The sequence below is a fragment of the Heterodontus francisci genome, chromosome 24 (assembly GCF_036365525.1).
Source record: "Heterodontus francisci isolate sHetFra1 chromosome 24, sHetFra1.hap1, whole genome shotgun sequence".
NCBI lineage: Eukaryota > Metazoa > Chordata > Chondrichthyes > Heterodontiformes > Heterodontidae > Heterodontus > Heterodontus francisci.
The window spans coordinates 43,235,735-43,263,582 of record NC_090394.1 but is presented as its reverse complement, the minus strand read 5'-3'; the positions used below and the strand labels follow the sequence as shown (position 1 = coordinate 43,263,582).

The 27,848-nt window shown below is 43.7% G+C and overlaps 1 protein-coding gene across 2 annotated transcripts; it reads left to right on the top strand.

Moving 5' to 3' along the window:
* The first annotated feature begins 124 nt into the window (after positions 1 to 124).
* nsmce1 (NSE1 homolog, SMC5-SMC6 complex component) lies at positions 125 to 27,848 on the top strand. Of its 2 annotated transcripts, none has more exons than XM_068056062.1 (8): positions 125 to 218; positions 4,276 to 4,410; positions 18,404 to 18,525; positions 21,314 to 21,391; positions 24,478 to 24,624; positions 24,751 to 24,867; positions 25,178 to 25,298; positions 27,306 to 27,848. In XM_068056062.1, the coding sequence occupies exons 2-8, from the start codon at positions 4,293 to 4,295 to the stop codon at positions 27,377 to 27,379; spliced, it is 777 nt and encodes a 258-aa protein (XP_067912163.1). In that variant the 5' UTR covers positions 125 to 218; positions 4,276 to 4,292; the 3' UTR covers positions 27,380 to 27,848. The 2 variants fall into 2 exon arrangements, with proteins under 2 accessions (XP_067912163.1, XP_067912161.1); XM_068056060.1 differs by having other exon boundaries at positions 162 to 387.

The window sequence follows — 27,848 nt, the reverse complement described above, 5'->3', positions numbered from 1 at the left end:
CAGAGGTTTGGGACGTTTACTCGCCAGGAGCTCATGTCCCTAACCGAAAACTCAAACCCAATTGAAAATGACAAAACCTGCACTAACATCCCCTTTAACAGATGGAACCAGTCGAGCGTCCCTTTAAGAGCACGGGGCCACAATGCATTGTGGGACGGTGATCGTGCGGTGTGTTGTGGGAGAGGCGGTTGCTGTGGAGACAGGAGATCGGGAGACAGGTGAGAGGGTTCCAGGGGAGAGGGATCCGGGATCAGGGATCAGCTCCCGGTGGAAATCCAGGCACTGATGTGTCTCGCTGAGGCGGCTGGTTCTGCTTCCCGTCTTCCCCACATCCCGGCTCACTGCTCCCGGCCATCGGAGCAGGCAAGCAATCGTCTGCTCTCTCAGGTGATTGTTAAAGATCCAGTGGCACAGTTTCGAGGAAAAGTAGGGGAGTTGTCTGGTTAGATAATTTGCTCGTTATTAAAATTGCTGTTTCTGGGAGCTTGCTGTGGACAAATTGGCTGCCATTATTTTTCAATTCGTTTGTGGGATGTGGGCGTTGCTGGCTAGGCCAGCATTTATTGCCCATCCCTAATTACCCTTGAGAAGATCGTGTGACTGCTGCAGTCCATTTGGGGTAGGTACACTCTCAGTGCTGTTAGGAAGGGAGTTCCAGGATTTTGATCCAGCGACAGTGAAGTAACAGTGATATAGTTCCAAGTCAGGATGGTGTATGGCTTGGAGGGGAACTTGCAGGTGGTAGTGTTACCATGCATCTGCTGACCTTGTCCTTCCAGCTGGTAGAAGTTGTAGGTTTGGAAGGTGCTGTCTGAGGAGCCTTGGTGAGTTGCTGCAGTGTGGCGGTGGAGGGAGTGAATGTTGAAGGTGGTTGATGGGGTGCTGATCAAATGGGTTGCTTTGTCAACTTCTTGAGTGTTGTTGGAGCTGCATTCTTCCAGACAAGTGGAGAGTATTCCATCACACTTCCGACTTGTGCTTTGTTGATAGTGGACAGGCTTTGGGGAGTCAGGTGAGTTACTCGCCATAAAATTCCCAGCTTCTGACCTGCTCTTGTAGCCACTGTATTTATATGGCTGGATGTGAAGTTTCTGGTTAATGGTAACCCCCAGGATGTTAATGCTGGGCGATTCAGCGATGGTAATGCTATTGAATGTCATGGGGAGATGGTTAAATTCTCCCTTGGTGATGGTCATTGCCTGGCACTTGTGTGCTGCAAATGTTACTTGTCACTTATCAGTCCAAACCTGACACTTGTCCAAGTCTTGCTGCCTGTGGGCACGAACTGCTTCATTATCTGAGGAGTCGCAAATGGTTCTGAACAATGAAATCATCAGTGAACTTCCCCACTTCTGCCCTTATAGAGGGAAGGTCATAGCTGAAGCAGCTGATGAATGGTTGGGCCTAAGACACTACCCTGAGGAACTCCTGCAGCAATGTCTTGGGGCTGAAATGATTGGACTCCAGCAACTACAACAATCTTGCTTTGTGCTAGGTATGATTCCAACCAGTGGAGAGTTTTTCCCTGATTCTCATTGACTTCAATATTGCTAGGACTCCTTGAGGCCACATTCAGTCAAATACTGCCTTGATGTCAAGGGCAGTCACTCTCACCTCACCTCTAGGATTCAGCTCTTTAGCCCATATTTGGACCAATGCTGTAGTGAGGTCTAGAGCTGAGTGCCCCTGGGGTACCCAAACTGAGCTTTGGTGAACTGTTTATTACTGAGCAAGTGCTGAATGATATTGTTAGTGACACCTTCCATCACTTTGCCGATGCTTCAGAGTAGACTGATGGGGCAGTAATTGGCAGGATTGGATTTGCCTTGCTTTTTGTGGGAAGTCCATATCTGGGCAATTTTCCACATTGTCGGGTAGATGCCAGTGTTGTAGCTGTACTGGAACAGCTTTGCTAGGGGCGTGGCTAGTTCTGGTTAGTACCAGTGCAGGGTTGTTGTTAGGGCCCATAGGCTTTTGCAGTATCCAGTGCGTTCAGCTGTTTCTTGGATATCGCTTGGAGTGAATTAGACTGGCTGAGGGCTGGCATCTGTGATGCTTGGGACCTCAGCACGAGGCTGTGTTGGATATTTCATGGGATGAGTGTCACTGGCAATGCCAGCATTTATTGTCCATCCTCGATTGCCCTTGAGAAGGTAGTGATGAGCTGCTGCCTTGAATCGCTGCAGTCCATGTGATGTAGGTAGACCCACAGAGTTGTTACATCACAACAGTGTTTGCCCTTCAAAAATACTTCATTGGGGTGTCCCAGGGTTGTGAAAGCTGTTATATAAATGCAAGTCTTATTTTTACTTTTCTCTGCATATTATTAGGTCAGGCTCTACCAATTGAAACTAAGTGTTTCTGCTCCTTGTGCAGTCTTGTGAAATACAGAAGCCTCACCTTCAATTGGTGACCATTCACCTCAGCCTTTAATTGCCACTAAACATGGTTTTAATGTTATTGTAATTGTAATAATTGCATAAGAGATTATACTTGATTTAAAATTAAAATGAATTCGTTTTAATTTTGAGTTCAGGTGCTACCTATAAAATCCAGTAAAGTGTGATGATGGATGTGTAATTTGCATGTTTTGTTCACTTAACTTGCCAATTACACTTAGTATTACAATTTTAATCTTCATCTTTCAAACTTGGATTGTCTGGAGTGAGCTGTGTAACACGAGGGTGCAACACTGCTTATTCAAGAGGCAGTAACTTGAGATGATGAATTAAGTGTTTGCTAACCAATTGAGTTTGGTTGAAGTGCTTTTTCATGTGAATTAAATAGACCCAGGAATGAAGTAGTTCTCCATTAAATCACAGTTTTCTGTTAATCATTTTGTGTGTAATACAAAAGAAAAAAGACTTGCATTTATATTAGCACTTTTCACAACCTCAGGAGGTCCCAAAGGGCTTTCCAATGAAATACAACAGTGATCACAATTCAGAAGTAATGTAGGAAGTGCAGCATCTGGTATGTGCACAGCAAACTCTCTCAAACAGCAATGTGAGTGATCAGACAATCTGTTTTTAGTGGTGTTAATTGAGGGATAAGTATTGGTCAGGACACCATGGAGAACTCCCCTGCTCTTCTTCCAAATAGTACAGGGGGATCTTTTACATCTGAGACCTGAGAGGGCATACCCAGCCTTGGTTTAATATTTCACCCAAAAGATGGCACCTGGAGTGTCAGCCTAGATTTGTGTGCACAAGTCTCTGGAGTGGGACTTGAGTCCACAACCTTCTGACTTAGAGGCAAGAGAGTACTACTGTAAGATTTTTGTGTGTTTGGAGGAGGGGAGTGGGGGTGGGGGGGGTATGTTTGGTGTTTGACTCACTGGTATTCTTAAATCAAGATAGAGTGTTTATTAAGTGCAGCAAGAATTTACAATACAATACTTAACCAATGGCAGTAGTTATACAGCAGAGTACAGAGTGTCCTTGGTTCTTGCTTCCCGAGCTGCTGTGGCACAACCTTCTCTCTAATTTCCTGTTGACTATAGTACAGTATAGTCTCGTCTTCAAATCTCTACGTGCTGATTTATCTCAGAACTTTTCTTTTATCCCTCTCCAAGTGTTTCTTCATTCCCTATTCGGTCATATTCCAACTTAACCCTTTCAATTGCCCAGGTATGACCTCACCTTCCATACATTGTCTGTACAGATGGTCTGATGGCCTAAATAATTGTCACACAATGGGGAGTATTTGCTATCCCCATCAACATTCCAGTCATGAATGGCCTTCGAATACCTTTATTTGCATTTCCATCCCCATGAGGATGCAAGTCTGAGTCTTATCATAATTGAAATGGAGAAGAGCAGTCGTCATCACATCCTGTCTCAACTCACAAGCCATTTCTGCTATTGCTACAGCAGACTTTGTCTTTCACCATCTTTCCAGTACAGCACACGAATATACATTTCACATAACATGATTCCAAACACAAGGTACATAACTTAATCCTAATGTAATACATTGATACACATACAAAGTATAACTATTCCTGAGCATAACCACATCATCTCTTAAAAGCATTCTACTTTAAAAATATAGCATCTCATATAAACTGCAGCAGGCCATAACCTGCACAGGTTCATTCAAGTACAGTAACAACAGATTAAACATGGCAGTTATTAACTCCTTAGTTCCTACACTACTTACTGTGCCATGGCTGGTACTGTACAGAGCTGTATCTGTGGATAATTCAAGTGTGACTGTCATATAAAATGTTGCCTTGATGCCAAGAATCTCAGCAAAGTCTGAATTTTCCTCTAGGAGATTGAGGTGTCGTCATGGCAACAGCACTAAATGAGAGCCACCGACGATTTCTGCAGACTATGATGTCTCAAGGAATTCTGGAAGGTTCCATGATGAGAAAGTTGCACAAGCACTGCTGCGAAACACACAAAGGTCAACCAACTGTTTGTTGTTGTTCATTTATTTTCAATGGCCTTTCTCAAAAGAAAAATCCTGTCTGAAAGCTGAAGGTACTTGATGGGCTTCCAGGGCATGCTGGGACAGTTTTACTTGTTATAAGATATTAGTTATAAATCCTTGTCTTGTAATACGCAGCGAGAGGCACAGACTTTCATTTACATAGCATCTTATCACATCTCAAACATCTGAGCTTCATTTACAGTAAGCTACTTGCAAGTGCAGTGACTGTTAACAAAATCAACAATTTTTACATTTACATTTAGGAAGATGGTAGTCAGGAGCAATGTGGGCCCCTTTAAAACTGATGTGATATTGTCAGTGAATATAGGAAATGGCAGACCTGTTGAATAATTACTTTGCATCAGTATTTACAGTAGAGGAAGAGGTCAGCATGCCAGACATCCAAAGGTAACTAATATTGAATCAGGGATTCACCAAAATTAATGTTTAAGCATAATTACAGTATTGAAGAAAATAATGGCACTAAAAAGTGACATTCCCAGGATCAGATCAGATTGTTTCCATCCCAAGGTTTTAAAGGAAGTAATTGAGAACTTTACAGATACCTTAACTATAATTTTCCAAAGTTCTCTGAATTTGGGAACTGTTACTTGGAAAATTGTGTATGTCACTCTACTATGTATGAAAGGTGACGGACGGAAACCAGGGAATTATAGACCAGTAACCGAACATCTGTTGTCAGAAAATTATTAAAGTCTATAATTAAGGATATTGTGACAGAACACCTTAAATTTTCAGCTGATCAGAGAGAGCCATCATAAATTTGTAAAAGGTAGGTCGTGTCTGACGAATCTGATTCATTTTTTTTCCTGAAGTAGTGGACAGGGGAATGTCTATAGATGTTATTTATATGCTCTTCCAGAAGGCATTTGATAAGTTCCCTCATAAGGGACTGTAAGCTAAAGTTGAAGTTCAAAGAAATGAAGGCAAATTATTGATCTGATTAGCAAGTTGGCTGAGTTGCAGGAGACAGAGTAGGGATAAGGGCAGCTATAGTGATTTGCAGAATATGATTAGTGGTTTCCTACAACAATCTTTGGGGCCCCAACTATTCACCATATTTATTAACGACTTAGATGATGGGTTAAAAAGCCATGTATCCAAATTTGCCAGTGGGACAAAGATTGGTAGCATTGTAAGCAGTGTAGATGGAAGTATCCAATTACATAGAAAATAGGAGCAGGAGTAGGCCATTCGGCCCTTTGAGCCATTCATTATGATCATGGCTGATCATCCAACTCAGCTTTCCCCCCATATCCTTTGATCCCTTTCGCCCCAAGAGCTATATCTAACTCCTTCTTGAAAACATATAATGTTTTGGCCTCAACTGCTTTCTGTGGTAGCGAATTCCACAGGCTCACCACTCTCTGGGTGAAGAAATTTCTCCTCACCTCAGTCCTGAAAGGTTTACCCCGTATCCTTAGACTGTGATCCTTGGTTCTGGACTCTCTCACCATCGGGAACATCCTTCCTGCATCTACCCTGTCAAGTCCTGTTAGAATTTTATAGGTTTCTGAGATCCCCACCTCACTCTTCTGAACTCCAACGAATATAATCCTAACCAACTCAATCTCTCCTCATACGTCAATCCCACCATGCCAGGAATCTGTCTGGTAAACCTTCGCTGCACTCCCTCTATAGCAAGAACATCCTTCCTCAGATAAGGAGAGCAAAACTGCACACAATATTCCAGGTGTGGCCTTACCAAGGCCCTATATAATTGCAGCAAGACATCCCTGCTCCTGTACTGTGATCCTCTCGCTATGAAGGCCAACATACCATTTGCCCTTTTTACCGTCTGTTGCATCTGCATGCTTACCTTCAGCAACTGGTGTACGAGAACACCCAGGTCTCGTTGCATATTCCCCTCTCTGTTTATAGCCATTCAGACAATTGCCTTCCTGTTTTTGCTACCAAAGTGGATAACCTCACATTTATCCACATTATACTGCATTTGCCATGCATTTGCCCACTCACTCAACTTGTCGAAATCACCCTGAAGCCTCTCTGCATCCTGCTCACAACTCGCCCTCCCACCCAGTTTTGTGTCGTCTGCAAATTTGGAGATATTACGTTTTGTTCCCTCGTCTAAATCATTAATATATAATGTGAATAGCTAGGGTCCGAGCACCGATCCGTGCGGTACCCCACTCGTCACTACCTGCCATTTGGAAAAAGAATTGTTTATTCTTACTCTTTGTTTCCTGTCGGTCAACCAAATTTCCATCTGTCGCAATACACTACCCCCAATCCCATGCGCTTTAATTTTACATGCTAACCTCTTATGTGGGACTTTGTCGAAAGCCTTCTGAAAGTCCAAATAAACCACATCCACTTGCTCCCCCTCATCAGCTCTACGAGTTACATCCTCGAAGAATTCTAGTAGATTTGTCAAGCATGATTTCCCTTTCATAAATCCATGCTGACTCTGTCTGGTTCTACCACTGTTCTCCAAGTGCTCTGCTATAAAATCTTTGATAATGGACTCTAGAATTTTCCCCGCTACCGACGTCAGGCTGACTGGTCTATAATTCCCTGTCTTCTCTCTACCTCCTTTTTAAATAGTGGGGTTACATTAGCTACCATCCAATCTGTAGGAACTGTTCCAGAGTCTACAGAATCTTGGAAGATGGCCAACAATGCAACCACTATTTCTCGGGCCACTTCCTTAAGTACTCTGGGATGCATGCCATCAGGCCCTGGGGTTTTATCGGCCTTCAATCCCATCAATTTCCCCAACAACATTTCTCTACTAATACTGATTTCCTTCAGTTCCTCCCTGTCACTAAACCCTGTGTTCCCCAACATTTCTGGTATGTTATTTGTGTCCTCCTTTGTGAAGACAGAACCAAAGTATGCATTTAGTTGGTCAGCCATTTCTTTGCTCCCCATCTTGAAACGCCATAGCATACAAGGTTACGGGCCAAGTGCTGGAAAATGGGATTAGAATGGTTAGGTGCTTGGTGGTCGGCACGGACACGATGGGCCGAAGGGCCTGTTTCTGTGCTGTATAACTCTGACTCTAATATAAATTCCCCTGTTTCTGACTGTAAGGGACCTATATTTGTCTTCAATCTTTTTCTCTTCACATACCTATAGAAACTTTTACAGCCAGTTTTTATGTTCCCTGCAATCTTATTCTTGTGCTCTATTTTCTCCTTCTTAATCAATCCCTTGGTCCTGCTTTGCTGAATTGTAAACTGCTCCCAAACCTCAGGTCTGTTGTTTTTTCTGGCAAATTTGTATGCCTCTTCCTTGGATCTAATGATATCTCTAACTTCCCTTGTAAGCCATGGTTTGGCTACCTTTCCCGTTTTACTTTTGCGCCAGACAGGAATAAACAATTGTTGCAATTCATCCATGCGCTCTTTGAATGTTTGCTATTGCCTATCCACTGTCATCCCTTTATGTAACGTTTCCCAATCCATCATAGCCAACCCGCACCTCATACCTTCGTAGTTTCCTTTATTAAGATTCAGGACCCAAGTCTCAGAATCAACTATGCCACTCTCCATCTTGATGAAGAATTCTATCATATTATGGTCGCTCATCCCCAAGGGGTCTCACACAACTAGATTGTCAATTATTCCTCTTTCATTACACAATACCCAGTCTAGGATGGCCTGTTCTCTAGTTGATTCCTCAACGTATTGGTCCAGAAAACCATCTCATATACACTCCATGACTTCCTCCTCTACGGTATTGTGACTAATTTGATTTGCCCAATCTATATGCAGATTGAGGTCACCCATAATTACAGATGTTCTTTTATCGCATGCGTCTCGTAGTGATATTGATAGGTTAAGTGGGGAAAACTGTGGCAAATGGATTTCAATGTAAGCAATTATGAGGTCATCCACTTTGGACCTAAAAAGGATAGAACAGGGTACTTTCTAAATAGTGAAAAGCTAGAAACAGTGGAGGTTCAAAGAAACTTGCGGAGGTGGGGAGGTGGTGGGGGCGGGTGGCTGGGGTATCCAGGTATATAGATCTTTAAAATGTCATGAAGTTACAGAAAATACTCAAACAGGCTCAATGAATACTGGCCTCTATATTGAGAGGACTTGAATACAAGGTTTAGAAGTCATGCTTCAGCTATCAAAGCCCTGGAGTTCTGTGAGCAGTTCTGGGCACTGTACCTTAGGAAGGATATATTGGCCTTGGATGGAGTGCAGTATGGGTTAACTAGAATTATACTTGGACTCCAAAAGATAAGTTACGAGGAGAGATTATACAAATTCAGGTTATATTCCCTGGAATTTAGAAGGTTAAGGGGTTATTTGATCGATGTTTTCAAGATATTAAGGGGAACAGAGAGGGTGGATAGAGAGAAACTATTTCTGCTGGTTGGTGAGTCTAGGACTAAGGGGCAGAGTCTAAAAATTAGAGCCGACCTTTCAGGAGTGAAATAAGGAAACCCTTTTACCCGCCAAGGGTGTTTGGAACTCACTTCTGCAAGCGACAGTTGGTGCTGGGTCAATAGTTAATTTTAAAACTATGATTGATAAATTTTTATTAACCAAAGTTATTCAGGGATGTGGGGCATGCGGGTGGTGGGGGGGTGGATATGGAGTTAGTTTGCAGATCAGCCATGATCTCATTGAATGACGGACAACCTTAAGGGGTAAATGGTCAGTCCTGTTCCTATGATCTCCCGCTGTCTCAGTGGGTGTGGAGAGTGCATGTGGTGGAGGCACATAACAGGCAGACAGCTTAATCTATCCACTACATTGGCAATAGTTGCTAACTTCTACTAACATGGGTAAAAAGTCGTAAGTCTTTTCTCCACAGAGGTGGAGTTTCGTTGAGCTCACCCACCTTGCTCTTTGTGGTTTGTTTGAGGATGTGTGGTGGGTTCAGTGTTGTACAGTACTAGAGACTGTGTTAACGTGCAACCTGTCTCCCACTCAGTAACTTTCCGTGATGACTTTCCGTCCATAGTATTTAACACTAAACCACGTGGCATACTGCTGAATGTTAAATACATGAAACTCCCAAAGATCGTTATTAAAGGAAGGTGTTTGTCAGTTTTACGGCCTTCAGAAGAAGTGCTTGGCAAAGCTAATTGCACCTTCTTTTGCCTCTGCCAAGTATTTTAATATTTGAAAGTAATTAAATTGCAGAGGAATGTAACTGATCTCTGCAGTTTCCATAACACAGAATATCTGTGCTTATAGACAGCATTCAATTTCATTTTCAGTTTATCTGACAAGGGGCGTGGAACAGATTTCTGTTCAGTACTGAATCTGGACCGTGCTTTGGTGTCAGTTGTGTATTATACTTGGACAGTAATCTGGTGAAGGGGTCACTCGCCCATTGTAGAATCCACATTGAAATCAACAAGGTGAACATTGAGGCTGTAATATAACAGGCCAGTTTATTGTCCAAGCACTAAGGGTGAGATTGCCCTCATTGTGTGTAGGAAATCAGCAGACTCATGCTAAGGTGAGAATTTAAAATCAGATAGGTGTAAATGGTAATGTTGGGACACCCTTGAATGGCTGCGTGGCTGTGAGGTAGTGAGATATACGGTTTAGGATTGAATCCTGGCGTGCCCTGAGTTGGGCGTCTTGAGGTGGGTGCAATGGGACTATTTTTGAAGAGCAGGGAGTTCTCCCTGGCATGCTGGCCAATAATCACCCCTTGGCCAACATCACTAAAGCAGATTATCTGGTCATTATCATACGTCTGTTTGTGGACGTTGCTGTGCATAAGTTGGCTGCCATGTTTCCTATATTACAACCATAACTACACTTCAAGAAGTACTTCACTGGCAGTAAGTCGTGTGGAATGTCCCATGTTTGTGACAGGTACTATAGAAATGCACATCTTCCTTTCTCACACTTTGTCCTTCACTTAAGAGGTTTCTCAGTAAAGTAGAAGATTGAATCTGAGGCTTCGCTTCCACTTTTAGTGAAGTTCAGTCTGTGCAGTGTGTTCAATTTTGGGTAGAGCTGTCACTCAGCCCTGTGGGTGTGGCCTCGTGCAAACAGAAATCATAAGCTTTGCATAATGTTTGCTCAATAGTTACAGTGACATTGCATGTCAATACCCATTTGGTAAAGCTTTGTTTGGGACTGTGGGGAGGAACAGAGCTGGAGGTTGAACGTCCTGTCTGACAATGCAGCTTTGGCCTGATATTGGGTTCTGTATCAAGAAATGAGAAGTTCATTAAAACTGAAAAACATTTCATGGAAGTGGTGAAATCATTTGATGTAATGAAATGGGAAGTTCATTCGTTCTGATAGTCTGCTTTTCACTGTTTTTGCAATGTGTTTGTGTTTTCTTGCCCTCTCTCCTGAAGGCACTGACTTCCATGTGACAGTTACTCAGGTACTGCCAAGCAACGCTCCTTGTAATTTCTTTTCAAGTGAGTGGGCCCCTTTAACTCTCTTTGTAATTTATAGAGACCGACTTGATGGCCTGCATGGGGCCTTTCGATGGGCGGCACAGTGGCGCAGTGGTTAGCGCTGCAGCCTCACAGCTCCAGAAGTCGCGGCAAGTTGCTGTAGTGATTCTGGTAGATGCTGCTCGCTTGTTCCACCAACAGTGATGTAATGGGCTCTTCATGCTCACCAAACGTGGGTACAGCCTGTGTGGAGTTTGCAAGTTCTCCCTGTGACCGGGTGCTCCGGTTTCCTCCCACAGCCAAAGACTTGTAGGTTGATAGGTAAATTGGCCATTGTAAATTGCCCCTAGTGTAGGTAGGTGGTAGGAGAATTGAGGGAAGGTGGGGTGTGGTAGGGAATATGGGATTAATGTAGGATTAGTATAAATGGGTGGTTGATGGTCGGCACAGACTCGGTGGGCCGAAGGGCCTGTTTCAGTGCTGTATCTCTCTCTGTGACACTATTGCTAGCTTCGAGGCAAAATTGCTGACGACCCTCTGGTGCCCATCCAGGAGCACCGTTCCTCAGATATTGGCAGGATATTCAGCTGCAGGGGCATCACCTGATGCACACAGAATCTTCTTTCCAAAGCATTCGCTGGGTAGCAGTTAGGTACAAGAGCCCTGGCTGGTTTTCTCCACTACACACAGTCTGGGTCCTGCCAGCACCTCTGCATTGAGATAAACCATGGTTTCCCTTTCAGAAAATAAATCCAATAAAACTGTTTGAAGTAAAGTTTATAAAGAAGAACTGCAAAGGGATTTAAAAAAAAAGAATTCTCTATGTGGGTGTTGTTGGCAAGGCTGGCATTTATTGCCCATCCCTAGTTGCCTTTCGAAGGTGGTGATGAGTCTTTTTGAACCGCTGTAGTCTGCGTTACAACTGAGTGTCTTACTAGGTCACTTCGGAGGGTAGTTAACAATTGTTGGTGTGGTATTGGAGTCACACATTTCCATCGGTGGGAGGCCTATACTTGGCCTGTGGGGGGGAAAAAATTGCTTTTCTCCAGTGTCATTCTCAACCTCAAAGTCCCAATGTGCTTGACACCAATTAAGTACTTTTTGAAGTGCAGTCTCTGTTGTAATGCAGGAAACATAGCAGCCTTTTTGAACACAGCAAGTTCCCACTAACAGCAATATGATAATGACCAGATAATCTTGTTTTTTTTAATTCGTTCATGGAATGTGGCCATCGCTGGCCAGGCCAGCATTTATTGCCCATCCCTAACTGCCCTTGAGAAGGTGGTGGTGAGTCACCTTCTTGAACAGCTGCAGTCCATATGGTGTAGGTACACCCACAGTGCTATTAGAGAGGGATTTCCAGGATTTTGACCATGAAAGGACGGTGAAGTATTTCCAAGTCAGGATGGTGAGTGACTGGGAGGGAAACCTGCAGGTGATGGTGTTCCCATGCATCTGCTGCCCTTGTCCTTCTGGGTGGCAGAGGTCATGGGTTTAGAAGATTCTATTGAAGTCGCGGCAAGTTGCTGTAGTGATTCTGGTAGATGCTGCTCGCTTGTGCCACCAACAGTGATGTAATGGGCCCTTCATACTCACCAAACATGGGATCCTTTTACCTCAGTGAGGTAAACAGTTAGTCAATCTATTGTTGAGGAAGCAACATTGGCTCCTCCCACAAAACCTCCTGCTCTTCGTCCGATATAGCCATGGGATCTTTAACATCCACCGAGAGCAGACAGGCAGCTCTTCTGAAGAATGACACCTCTGACAATGCAACACTCAGTCGTTGTCTGCTGTTCAAATGTTTCCTGAAAGCAATGTGATGAGCAGGCAATCGTCGCATTCAGCTAATCATTTGCAACATGTGAACTGCATGCTAGGCCTGCAAGTCTAATGAGCTGGTTAGTACTCCTACTGTGTCAGGTCTCAGCATGGGCAATATCTATCAGCTTGTCAATTGTTTTACTTTTTGCCTGGCTGTAAATTAATCTGAGCACCAGCACAAGAGTCCAATTGCTGCTTGTGGTGGAGTAAGAACACCGCAACTCTCCAATTATACCAGGATCAGAGGAACAAACATTCTCACACGCACAAGGCACTCCAAATATTTCTCTGCTCTTTCCATCGTTGGAACTCCAGAGATTGAGGTCTCAGTGGGATGGACACTTTATGCGATAGTGTAAATTGCTGAATGAGATATTTGTTGGCTTGATGAGTCTGATTCACACATGTTTTGCTTCGTTGGATGAGGAAACTGAGCATCTGAAAGAGGGTATTCAGTATCTTTTGTTTTAATATGTATTCACAGGGTGTGGGTGTCATTGGAAAGGCTGGCATTTATTGCCCATCCCACTTGCCCTGATACAACTAAGTCTTGCTAGGCCACTTCAGAGGGCAGTTAAGAGTCAACTATGTTGCTGTGGGACTGGAGTCACATATACCAGATCGGTTTGAGCAGTAGGTTTCCTTCCCTAAAGGTCATTAATGAACCTCTTGGGTTTTTCCATCAATCTGATGGCTTCGTGGTCACTTTTACTGATATTTTTTTATTTTAAGATGTTTTTAACTCCTCAAACTACCACAGTGGGATTTCAGCTCCTGTTCTCTGGATTATTTATTAATCCAGTAACAAACTAATAAAACCTGGATGCCTGAACCAGACTGTTTGCAACCTCAGTGTCCCATCTGACCCTGAGCTGAGCTTCTTTTCCCCACTGTCAGGTCATGTGTTTACAGTGGGGGGAGGAGGAGGTGGTGCACATTCACCTATGCTTCTCATGAACCACAGGGCGGCCAATTTCTTTTTCAACAACAATGAAATTTTGAAGTAAGTTTCCTAGAGCACATTTCATGGTAAGTTCTAAGGGATGGAAATTTGGGAGATTCAATTGAAATATTGGAGAATTGTTTTTCCAAGGAGTCAAACTGTGGTGTTTTCCTATTTGGTGAAAGCATTGATACCACTTATTATTTGAAAGCTATTCTTTGCACTAAAAATTGAAGATTCAGTAGATTTGAATGACAGCTTTCCTAAAATCTTTTCAGTGAATTAAAAGAATACATCAGCATCACCTCTATAGAGAAAGAAGTTAACGGTCTGTACCCCCAGAGTTTCTAGACAGTCTAACTGCAATGGACATGTTACTGCACAAGCTTAGCACTCCTAATGTTGCCATGAAACTTGAATCCTAAACAAGGACTTTGTCATGGAACAAGATTGGTAGTTAGGAAGCTGTTTTCTTGATAGATGGTGAAATTATAACTGGCAGATTTCAAGCAAATAAGAGTGTTTATTCTTTGAATAATATTGAGCCCGTCAGAAGTAAACCCGCCTTTTCAACTGATAATAAACAAGTCACAAGGCCAGGCTCTCAACAAAATGTGTGTTTACATTGCTAGGCCTTTTACACATGGATGGCTTTATGTAGCTATTTCCAGAGTGAGAAGTTTTGAGTCTGTTAAAGTGAAAGAATAACTAGAAATCCTGTATTTAAAAATGTATTGTTGCACCAGGGATACTGATTTGACAGTAAGTGTTTTGTGGGTCTCTGCTCGTAAGGGTGATATGGGAAGGATGGAATGGCACGGGAGGATTAGGAGAGGGTTTGGCATTGGGTGGGATGGGAAGGGTGGAATGGGATGGCATTGGAGGGGTGACGTGAGAAAGATAGAATGGCATGGGAGGAGTGGAAGAGAGGGGATGGCATTGGAGGGGTGGGATAAGAATGGGATGGTATTTGAGGAGTGCGAGGGAGGGGCTGGTTTCGGATGGGTGGCATGGGAAGGATGGAATGGCATAGGAGGGGTGGATGAGATGATGGAGTTGGTTAAGTACTCTCTGCCAATAATTACATAATAGACTTGTTAGGAAAGTTAAAGCCCATGGAATAGAAGGGACAGTGGCAGCTTGGATACAAATTGGCTGAGTGACAGGAAACAGTAGTTGTGAATGGTTGTTTTTGGACTGGAGGAAGGTATACAGTGGGGTTCCCCAGGGGTTGATACTAGGACCATTGTTTTTCTTGATCTACGTTAATGACCTAAACTTGACTATACAGGGCACAAGTTCAAAATTTGCAGATGACACAAAACTTGGAAGTATAGTGAATTGTGAGGAGGATAGTGATGGACTTCAAGAGGACATAGATGGGTTGGTGGAATGGGCAGATACATGACATAAAATTGAATGCAGAGAAATGTGAATTGATACATTTTGCGAGGAAGGACAAAGAGAGGCAATTTAAAAAAAAAAGGTACAATTCTAAAAGATGTACAGCAACAGAGAGACCTCAGGGTATAAGTGCAGAAATGGTTGGAAGGTGAAAGGCCAGGTTGAGAAAGTGGTTAAAAAGGCATATGGGATTTTGGGCTTTATATATAGGGGCGTAGAGTACAAAAGCAAGGAAGTTATGATGAGCCTTAATAGAACACTGGTTCGGCCTCAACTGAAGTATTCTGTCTAATTTTGGGCATCGCACTTTAGGAAGGCTTTAGAGAGGGTGCAGAAAAGATTTGTAAGAATGGTTCCGGGGATAAGGGACTTCAGTTACATGCATAGATTGGAGAAGCTGGGGTTGTTCTCCTTAGTTAAAAGTTTGAGAGGATATTTGATAAGAGATGCTGAGAACCATGAGGGGTCTAGACAGAGTTAAATTGTTCCTGTGGGTGGAAGGGTCAAGAACCAGAGGGCACTGATTTAAGGTGATTAGCAGAAGAAGCAACGGCGACATGAGGAGAAGCTTTCTTACACAGTGAGTGATTAGGATCTGGAATGCACTGCCAGAGTGTTGGAGACAGATTCAATCAGGGCTTTCAGAGGGGTATGGAATAAGCACCTGAAGAGAGAAAATTTGCAGGACTATGAGGAAAGGACAAGGAATGGAACTAGCTGAGTTGTTCTTGCAAAGAGCCAACACTGACACAACGGGCCACATGGCCTCCTTCTATGATCTCCTCTCCATCATCAAGATCATCTACTTCCACCTCTAACATCACATGTCTCCACCCCACCTCAATTCATCTGCTGAAACCCGCATCCGTGCTTTTCTTAACTCCTGTCTCAGCTATTCCAGTGCTCTCTTGGCCAGCCTCTCATCTTTCACTTTCCTAACTTGCACCATCCTGCTCACCTATCACCTATATCCTTGCTGACCAACGTTGGTTTTTGGTCCTGCAACAGTTCAAATTTAATATTCTTATCCTTGTGATGGGTGCAATAGCCTCCAACTAGGTGCAAAGCACATATATGGAGCTTGTCATTGTCACAATAGTTGTAATTTCAGCTTGTGCCCCTAGTGTATGAAATGCAATGTGATTTATAAAATAGACCCAAGGAAACAAAATTCATGTAGTTTGGATACTCTGTTTCAGATTGTGTTCTCCAGTTCAATCTGTGTTTGAGAAAATTAAAAGTGTAGATAATCAACAGCACTTGTGTGGGATGCCTGAGATTTTATCGCCCTGCTGATTAAATGACAACGTAACTTGGTTATTGGTTTCTTATCAGATGGTCATTGCCAGCATAGTATGGGTTTAGTTATATGTCAACATTGCAGAGGCTTCTCCAGGTTTTTAATTTACTCGGAAGTTGTCTTCTCTTTATTCAACTTGATCTCGCCAGTGTTTTTGGAATATTAATGTAGGTTATTCCCAATTGTATGTATGCTATCTGAAGGGCCTTAGCTGCAAGGATTGTTTGGTTGTTTTACAGCTCAAGCACACTATTAACACAGTAACAAAACTACTCAAACAGCAGGCATAGTCTTATCTTTATTTTTCCATAATATTTTATATTTGCTTGTCTGCAGTTTTAAAGTGAGACGCAGTGTTCGGAATGCTCGGATGGTTCACTGAGCCGTTGCTATCTTGTCATTTGGGTGCACTGTATCCCCCTCCTCCCAAAACCTCGCCAGTAGCATATTTCAGTTTGGGTTAACCATGCCTCCAAGGCTGGATGGAAGATGCTGCAAAATATCAGGAAAATACAGCAGCTGTTAGAAATCTGGACTTAAAAAAAACCAAATGGCTAGAAGTGCAGAGGCATCCAGTAGCACCTGTAAAGAGAGAGGCAGGCCCACAGTTCAGGTGTTGACACCTCGTCAAAACGCCAGTAAATTGAAACAAACTGGCTCCCTGTCAATTGTGACTGGGCACACCTGTCTGTTTGCTGTAAGCTACTCCAGGACCTACTCTGCTTCCAACCTCCAGTGTTATTTAGGAAGTTGCTTTAGGTTTAGAAACAGTTGTAGATCTGTCTTGCTGTTACAACACCCCTTCCCACTTCTCTGATAGGCTGTTGAGAAAAACACAAAAAAAATTGTCTCTGTTAAACAGTTACCATCACCATTCCCCATTTACAGCTGAGACAAAGGCAAATCATAACTTATTTCTAAAACACCTTCCCTGCAACTTCTTGACCCTGTCACCAATTCAGACCTAGTCTGGCCTTCCCTCGCCTCCTCAGGCCACTCCTTCTACAGATCTCCTTTTTCTCAGCCTTGGTTATCATTTGCTCCCCTCCTTCCCAAACCTCCGCCCTTGGTGGCACATTTGCTCCAACACTACCAAAGACCCAGTTTCATGTTCATTACTAACCTTGATCAACAGCTTTCTGAGCAGCATCCTGTCTGGATGCAGCGGCATTAGGCTAGAATAATGTACGTTCCCGTACAAATGGCTTCTCTATAAGTGTCAAGTGTATATACAAACATACGAATGAGGAGCAGTAGATCATTTGGCCCTTTGAGCCTGCTTCGCCATTCAATACAATCGTGGTTGATCTGATTGTAACCTTGACTCCACATTCCCGCCTACCCCCGATAACGTTTCACCCCACTTGCTTAGCAAGAATTTATCTACCTCTGCCTTCAAAATATTCAAAGACTCTGCTTCCACTGCCTTTTGAGGAAGAGAGTTCCAGAGACTCATGACCCTCAGAGAAAACATTTCTCCTCATCTCCATCTTAAATGGGCATCCCCTTATTTTTAAACAGTGACCCCTAGTTCTTGATTCTCCCACAAGTGGAAACGTCCGTTCCACATCCACTCTGTCGAGACCCCTCAGGATCTTATGTTTCAATCAAGTTGCCTCTTACTCTCTCAAACTCCAGCGGATACAAGCCTAGCCTGTCAAACCTTTCCTCATAAGACAACGCGCCCATTCCAGATATTAGTCTAGTAAACCTTCTATGAACTGCTTCCAACGCGTTTACATCCTTCATTAAATAAAGAGACCAGTACTATACACAGTGCTCCAGGTGTGGTCTCACCAATGCCCTGTATAACTGAAGCATAACCTCCTTACATTTGTATTCAATTCCTCTCGCAATAAATGCTAACATTCTATTAGCTTTTCTAATTACTTACTGAACCTGCATACTAATCTTTTGCGATTCATGCACAAGGATACCCAGAGCCCTCTGTATCTTCGAGCTCTGCAATCTCTCACCATTTAGATATGCTTTTTTATTTTTCCTGACAAAATGGACAATTTCACATTTTCCCACATTATACTCCATTTGCCAGATCTTTGCCCACTATGTATGTTACTGACATGAGCCAGTCCTGTGACAAATCTTCATTCTCTTCAATCTCCAGTGCACTACAGACATGACCAGTTGGATGAGTTCATCAAAAATATCAACACCCATCTCCAGCCCCTCTTCATGGAGATCAGAAAGGGGATGAGTGAGGATGATGGACGGCAGCATTACGCTCTGGTGAGTGGGAAGCATGGTGTCCTTGTGGTTTTCACTGGGCAGTTATCTTGTGGTGAAATAATCACACACCCAGCACTAGCAATGGGGGAAAAAAAATTGCATCTGTTTACAGCTGCAGTGAGCAATCTACAAAATCAAGATTTGTGAGCTAACCAGGAACTGCACTGACCTCTTCAGCTCTTCCTGTCACCTCTGATGAAGGAAAAGGATTGGGCAGCAAGGACGCTCACACAGACACACTCCACATCATTCATTACCTTATTTTCTACTGCTGTCTTGGAGTTCCTGAATCCAGCCACAGGTGCTGTAGAAGCCTTTCCCTTTTTTCTCTGTAGGTTGCTTTTCGTGTCAGCCACAAACTGATGTCTACCTCTGATTTGTTTCTTGTTTTGTTGCTGTACATGAGCGTTTGCCTCCTGATCCATTGTTTGTAAATTTAATGAAAGTCACTGATACCATTTTACAAATTCAATGTTTTACACTGATCGGTGAGTATGAGCACCCCTTGTTAAATTCCAGAAAGCTTGTTGTGGAAGGATAATGCTGGAGTCTATCTTTACTCAGTTTCACATTTATTATACAAAGTAAAAAGATTATAAGCATGTAGCTAACCCTCCACCAGTCTCAGTAAGAGTCTTTTTGTAAGTGCTCAAGTAAGACCCCAGTTAAAACCCTTATAGGAACATAGGAACAGGAGTAGGCCATTCAGCCCCTCGAGCTGTCCCAAACTTCAATGAGATCATGGCTGATCCACGGCCTAACTCCATATACCTGTCTTTGGCCCATATCCCTTAATATTTTTTTAAAAATTTATTGAGATACAGCACTGAAACAGGCCCTTCGGCCCACCGAGTCTGTGCCGACCAACAACCACCCATTTATACTAATCCTACATTAATCCCATATTCCCTACCACATCCCCACCATTCTCCTACCACCTACCTACACTAGGGGTGATTTACAATGGCCAATTTACCTATCAACCTGCAAGTCTTTGGCTGTGGGAGGAAACCGGAGCAGCCAGCGGAAACCCACGTGGTCACAGGGAGAACTTGCAAACTCCGCACAGGCAGTGCCCAGAACTGAACCCAGGTCACTGGAGCTGTGAGGCTGCGGTGCTAACCACTGTGCTGCCCACAGCCTTTGCTTAACAAAATCTATCTATCTCAGATTTAAAATTAACAACTGTTCTAGCTTCAACTGCTGTTTGTGGGAGAGAGTTCGCTTGAAGAAGTGCTTCCGAACATCTCTCCTGAATGGTCTGGTCCTAATTTTTAGACTATGCCCCCTAGTTTTAGAATCTCCAACCAGTGGAAATAGTTTATCTTTATCTAGCCTGTCTTTTCCTGTTAATATCTTGAAGACTTCAATCAGATCACCCCTTAACCTTCTAAATTCTAGTGAAAACAGGCCTAATTTGTGAAATCTCTCCTCGTAACTTAACCCCTGTAGTCCAGGTATCATTCTTGTAAACCTACGTTGCACTCCCTCCAAGGCCAATATATATCCTTCCTAAGGTGTGGTGCCCAGAACTGCTCGCAGTACTCCAAGTGGGGGTCTAACCAGGGTTTTGTACAGCTGCAGCATAACCTCTGTCTTTATACTCCAATCCTCTAGATATAAAGGCTAGCATTCCATTAGCCTTTTTGATTATTTTCTGTACTTGCTCGTGGCATTTTAAAGTTCTGTGCACCTGAACCCCTAAGTCTCTTTGGCCATCCACTGTACTTAACCTCTTCCCATTTAGAAAGTACCCTGCTGTATCCATTTTTGGTCCAAAATGGATAATCTCACAATTGTCCGCATTGAAATCCATCTGCCACAGTTTTGCCCACTCACCTAGTCTGTCAATATCTCTTTGCAATTTTATGCTATCATCTGGACTGTCTACAATGCCGCCTAACTTTGTATCAACAGCAAATTTGGATATATGACTTACTATGCCATCATCCAAGTCGTTAATGAATAATTGAGGCCCCAACACAGATCCCTGCGGGACACCACTAATTACATCCTGCCAATCGGAGTACTTGCCCATTTTCCCCACTCTCTGTCGCCTACCGCTCAACCAACTTTCTAACCATGTCAATAATTTGCCCTCAACTCCATGGGCTTCTACCTTAATTAACAGTCTGTTATGTGGGACTTTATCAAATGCCTTCTGGAAGTCCATATAAATAACCTCCATAGACAGCAACCCTCCACCTGCATATAATTAAACAATTGATGAACAATAAACACCCCTGACAGGTCACAGGTGCCCATGAGGGCTGATATCCCTTTACTTTCTGCACCTTAATCCTCTCCTCAGGGTTCACAGAAGGTTGAGTCCTGGGTGTGCCTCCTTTACATTACAGTGGGGCCCTCCATGTGCTGTGCCCCTACTATCATTTGATTAAACTGGGCTACTATTTTGGGGGAAGATGGGGTGGGGCTGGTTGAAATACCAGTGGGCCCACTGTGGAAAAATTGCTGGTCAAGACTTTCCTGATTTTGGTTGAAGGGAGGGGCAGCGACTGACTTTAAAAAAAAAAGTGTGGAGAATCCATTAGCTTTGAATTTGGGTAGTGTACATTAACACAGAACCTGTGAATGAGCATGTAATGGTTTTGAACATCCCTGACCTCTGAGACTTTGTGCTCTGGCCTGCCAGCTGAACCTCGACCTGATAATTGCAAGCAAGAGAGCCCATGTTCACAAGACATTCCCTCTTGGATAGCTGTGCTTTTGCATCCAGACGGCGGGATATTGTAATGTGCCATTAATCTCCCTCTTGCATTGTCTCCAGATTAACCTTGCGGAGACGGAGATCACCAGGATGGCATTCGATTACACAGAAACTGAATTGGAACTGTTCAAGAAAACTGTGAGTACCCAGTCAGTCTTTTCAATGCCTCATATTTCAAATGCATCTGTGAAGTTTTAGTAATAGTTTCACTGTTGTACAATCTCTTTAAAGGTCTACAGTTTTAATTAAGATTAAATAAGTAGTGGGTTTCTAATCATTCAGTTTTTAGTGAATTGTAGAAGTGAGGTTGTTGTGGAACCCAAAGCCACATCAGAATTTACCACTGAACTCTTTCAGCCATCTTTCTGCTCCAGGCACTTGACCCTTTCAGACCTTCCCATTTGGAATGTCTTGCACACAAAATGTTGCAATAATGCAACAGTGCACATGGAACCCGGCACATGGGCAATTCTTTCTGCTGTAAGTGGCAAAGCACCTGATCTGGGCAAAATAAATAGAGCCATTCATTTAAATGGAGTTGTGGGCAAACTAACAGCATCCAGCTAATGGATAGGGCAAGGGTCAGCTCCATCTCATGTTTCTTTGTTTTATTTAAATGTTTTCATAAATCGGGATTGACTCTTTAATATGTAATATACTGATAATGTAACTCAAAACTGGGCATCCATGAGGTGCTGTGGGCCACCAGCAGCAGCAGGATTGTACTCAACCACAATCTGTAATCTCATGGCCTGGCATATCCCCCACTCTGCCATTACCGTCAAGCTGGGGGATCAATCCTGGTTCAATGAAGAGTGCAGGATGGCATGCCAGGAGCAGCACCAGGCATACCTCAAAGTGAGGTGTCAAGCTGGTGAAGCTACAATCCAGGACTACTTAAGTGCCAAACAGCGTAAGCAGCATGCGATAGACAGAGCTAAGTGATGCCACAACCAACGGATCAGATCTAAGCTCTGCAGTCCTGCCACATCCAGTCATGAATGGTGGTGGACAATTTAACAACTAACAGGAGGAGGTAGCTCCACAAATATCTCCATCCTCAATGATGGGGGAGCCCAGTACATCAGTGTGAAAGATAAGGCTGAAGCATTTGCAACAACCTTCAGCCTGAAGTGCCGAGCTGATGATCGATCTCGGCCTCCTGCTGAAGTCCCCAGCAATTCAGACGCCTGTCTTCAGCCAATTCGATTCACTCCATGTGATATCAAGAAACGACTGAATGCACTGGATACTGCAAAGACTATAAGCCCTGACAACATTCCAGCAATAGTACTGAAGACCTGTGCACCAGAACTTGCCAAGCTGTTCCAGTACAGCTACAACACTGGCATCTACTCGGCAATGTGGAACATTGCCCAGGTATGTCCTGTACACGCAAAGCAGGACAAATCCAACCAGGCCAATTACGACCCCATTAGTCTATTCTCGATCATCGGTAAAGTGATAGAAGGTGCCGTCGACAGTACTATCAAACAACACTTGCTTAGCAATAACTTGCTCAGTGACGCTCAGTTTGAGTTCCACGAGGGCGACTCAGCTCCTGACCTCATTACAGCCTTGGTTCAAACATGGACAAAAGAGCTGAACCCGAGGTGAGGTGCGAGTGACTGCCCATGACATCAAGGCAGCATTTGACCGAGTATGGCATCAAGCAAAACTGGAGTCAGTGGGAATCGGGGATGGGGGGAATCATACATAGTGCAAAGGAAGATGGTTATGGTTGTTGGAGGTCAATCATTTGAGCTCCAAGACATCACTGCAGGAGTTCCTCAGGGTAGTGTCCTAGGCCCAAACATCTTCAGATGCTTCATCGATGACTTTCCTTCAATCATAAGGTCAGAAGTGGGGATGTTCGCTGATGATTGCACAATGTTCAGCACCATTCACGACTCCTCAGATACTGAAGCAGTTAATGTAGAAATGCAGCAAGACCTGGACAATATCCAGGCTTGGGCTGATAAGTGGCAAGTAACATTCGCGCCACACAAGTGCCAGCCAATGACCATCTCCAACAAGAGAGAACCTGATCATCTCCCCATGACGTTCAACAGTATTACCATTGCGGAATCCCCACTGTCAACATTCTGGGGATTACCGTTGACCAGAAACTGAACTGGAATATAAATACCATGGCTACGAGAGCAGGTCAGAGGCTAGGAATCCAGCGATGAGTAATTCGTCCCCTGACTCCCCAAAGCACGACCACCATCTACAAGGCACAAGTCAGGAGTGTGATGGAATACTCTCCACTTGCCTTGATAGGTGCAGCTCCAACAACACTCGATGTCGACACCATCCAGGACAAAGCAGCCTGCTTGATTAGCACCCCATGCACAAATATTCACTCCCTCCACCATCACGCACAGTGGTAGCAGTGTGCACCATCTACAAGATGCACTGCAGCAACGCACCAATGCTCTTTAGACAGCGCCTTCCAAACCCACGACCTCTACCACCTAAAAGGACAAGGACAGCAGTTGCATGGAAAAACCGGCACCTGCAAGTTCTCCTCCAAGCCACACACCATCCTGACTTGGAACTATGTCGCCTTTCCTTCACTGTCACTGGAACTTCCTTCCTAACAGCACTGTGAGTGTACCTACCCCACATTGGTTGCAGCGGTTCAAGAAGCAGCTCACCACAAGGGCAATTGGGGATGGGCAATAAATGCTGTCTGTCCGAGCCAGCAATGCCCACATCCCATGCGTGAAATAAAAAAAAAATTGTGCTGGCTGTACAGATTCACACTGAGGTGCTGCATCACCTCTTCCCTCAAGGCCAGTCAGCGTACCTTGGTCCAAACAAGCTGCTTAAATCAGCCTGTGGTCCCAGGTAGACAAATGCTGCACATTTATTATCAGCCAGTTACTGCTTCTGTGCAATAGTTCAGGTGGCAGTGCCAATTTGGGTTCTCATATTGCTGCTTGCTTTGTTTAGTTGACGGGAAAGGAATGTATGTACCTCAGCCTCTCCTGGTTATGTTGCTAGAATTGGCTCCCTTCAGAATCTGAGATTAACCAAAGTGTTGGTATCTGCCCTGTGAATTGTACGTTCGATTCGGGGAGTAAAGGGGCAGAAAAATAACAAAAGGGGCAAACCACCTCAATGGTGACCTGCTAACTGATGATGGGTTGCAGTCAGGCTGGATGATTGGGAGCAGTTTCACATGATTAAGACTTGCATTTAAAGCCCTTTCTTTTCAGTTGGACCTAGTTCTGGAGTCGGAAAATGGGATGGTCTCTTCTACAGACATCCTGAACCTGGCTGATCAACTACAGCCCAAGAAAATGAAGAAAAAAGAAGTGGAACAAGTGCTGCAGCGGTTTGTGCAGGACAAGTGGCTCTGTGAGGCAGGTGACTGCGGAAACCGCATCATCTAATCAAAGATAAACTTTTACATGTGTGCATGAAATTTTTTTTTCCTCTGTCTGTGGTGACTATTCTGGTGAGTTTGCTGTTTGTTTTTCCCTTATTAGGATGATGGTGAGTACATTCTGAGCACTCGCTGCATTATGGAGCTGGAACAATACATTCGCAACATGTACCAGGACCTAGTGAAGGAGTGCAACATCTGCCACAACATCACCATCCAGGTACTGCTGCCTCTCATACCCTTGCTACAATGGTGTGGGGGTGGGTGCAATGGCCTGTGCTGGAACTCTGTTGTTGCTGCTGAGGTCAGGAAGAGGGTGAAAAAAGTTTTTATTCTGTTGGAATGTGCTCCTCTACTTGTCTGCACCAATATAGTTTAGCATAATTGTTGATGAGAATTTTACATTGGTAAAGCAATATATAGAGACAGGCCACTCACACCAGCCAATGTGTTAGCCTTTACCCTCGGTGTTGTCTCTACTATGCCAGCTGTTCAATTTACATTTCTTTTAAACTGCATTTTTCTTCCAGGGTCAAACATGTGAGGTATGTGGAGCCAAAGTCCATTTCCCCTGTGCTGCAAAATACTTCCGAGGTCAAGGCGACCCTTGCTGTCCAAACTGTAGGCAGTTCTGGCCTCATGAGATCCCAGGTAATGGCTGTTTAATCAACAAGATTATTATATAAAGTGCATAATCATCAATTAGTCCTGGTCACAGCCCACATCTAATCCACCTATAAATAGCTGGAGTACAGATGGTTTGATGCTGCCTCTCACCTCCAAGTCAGACTGCTGAATTCAGTTTCCAAAGGTCAGTAAAGGGTGGTAGGATATTTACAGAAAGCGGATATTAAAGTAGGACAGGATGCAAAAACGCATTTGGAACTCAACAAAAAAAAATCTAAAGATTATTCAAGCGACACCGAGCCACCCGTTTCTGTTCTGTAAATCGGCTGTTGTCAGGAGTCTGGATTAAATGTTCTCTGTATTCTGTTACAGGCAGCACTGAAAAATGTGTTTACTTAATTCACAACAAATATGTTTCAGAAATTATTTTTCAATCCTAAAACTGAAAATATTTTACCAAATTACTCCTCCACCCTCACCTCCAACAATAAATGCTCATGGACTTCTTTGTCACAAAGATCAAGATCATCTGATCAGCTGCCACTGCTGCAACCTTCCCTTCCACTAGCCCATCAGGCCAAAGTTCCTCTAAAGTTGCCCACTGCCCTAGCCATGAAATCTTGCCTTTCTCTAGTTTCTCTCCTATTTTCCCCCCACGCCCTCTCTGAGCTCACCTTGTCCATGAGATATCTCCTGCTCCCTCGACCCTATTCCCACTAAACTGCTGACCACCCAACTTCCCCTCCTGGTACCCACGTTAGCTGATATTGTTAATGGTTCTCCATCTTCAGATGTTGCTTCTATCTCTTCAAATCTGCTGCTATCATCTCTCTGCTCAAAAATAAACCAACCCTTGACCCTAACCTCCTTGCAAACTACCACCCTATCTTCAACCTCCCTTTCCTCTCAAATCCTTGAACATGTTGTCTGCTCCCAAATCCATGCTTATATTTCCTGAACGCCATGTTTGAATCCCTCTGATTAGGTTTCCTTCCCGCCACCGTCCCTAAAGGGCTCTTAACAGTCACAAATGGCATCCTATGTGGCTGTGACAAAGGTAAACTATCCCTCCTTGTCTGCAGCTTTGACACAGTTAATCACACCATCCTCCTTCAATGCCTCTCCACTGTTGTCCAGCTGAGTGGGACTTCTCTCACTTCCATTCTTATTTAGCTCATCGTAGCCAGAGTATCACTCGTAATGGCTTCGCTTTCTACTTCCACACCATTACCTCTGGTGTTACGCAAGAATCTATCCTCGACCCCTCCTATTTCTCATCTACGGCGATATCATCCAAAAGCACAGCATTAGTTTTCGCATATGTACTGGTGACACCCAGCTCTACCTCACCACCCCATCTCTTGACTCTTCCACTGTTGCTAAATTATCAGACTAGTTATCCAACATCCAGTACTGGATAAGCAGAAATTTTCTCCAATTAAATATTGGGAAGACTGAAGCCATTGTTTTCAGTTCCTGCTTCAAACTCTGTTCCCTAACTACCACTCCATCCCTCTCCCTGGCAATAGTCTCACCAAAACCCTACACAGTTGTAGCAAGACTTCCTTACTCCTGTACTTGAATCCGCTTACCATAAAGGCCAACATGCCATTTCACTAACTACTGATGTCAGGTTAATTGGCCTGTATATAACAATGTTACATTTGCTGACTCCAATCTACTGGGACTGTTCTCGAATCTAGGGAATTTTGGAAAATCATAACCAGTGCATGCACTATTTTTGCAGCTACCTCATTTAGAACCCAAGGATATAAGCCATCAGGTCCTGTGGAGTTGTTGGCTTTTAGTCCCTTAACTTCCTCTAATACTTTTTTCTCTGCTGATATTGATTACTTTAAGTTCCTCACCAACTTGCAACAAACTTACCTCTTTTTCCATCAGTGTGTCCTGCCCTCACTACTTTGGTTCTTTATTTCAATTATACACGTCACAGTAACCCTCTGGGTCTTACAAGAGTGTTAGAGTTACACTGCGACTGCTCACTTAACCTCAGTTCTTCTCTTCACCCAGATGTCAACAGGACTGAGCAATCAATGCCCCCTCCATCCTCCGCACCAAAGATGCGACGCCGATATCGCGAATGAGATGCTAAGAGAAATGAAGAAACAAAGGAAGGGCAGCTTCTCTGCAGAGAAATGGAAGGACTCTGGGGGGTGGGGATGTTAGTGGGAGGGGAAGGGGAGGATTGAGCTGTGCTGCAAGATGAAACTTGCTCTCCGTAAACTGGTGTCATAGAGGTAACACCGCTCTGTTATTCTGTACCCTGTATTTTAACTGCATTGTGTTGTAGTACGGTGTAGGACACATGGTGTTACCCCCACTATGCAGTGGCTCTGCTTGTTGCTATGCAGCCACTCATTAGACCCTTAGGGCCACTCTGTACCTTGTCTCATGAGATCAGGGTGCTGGAGATGTGAGGTAACAGACTACCCTTGCAATCTCATTGGGATCCATCTTGGAAAGAAAGGTACAATGGAAGAAATTATTTTGAAATCTTGTTTCCATCAACAGGCACAATAACTAAATAAAGTTATTTTAAACTCCCACATTAAA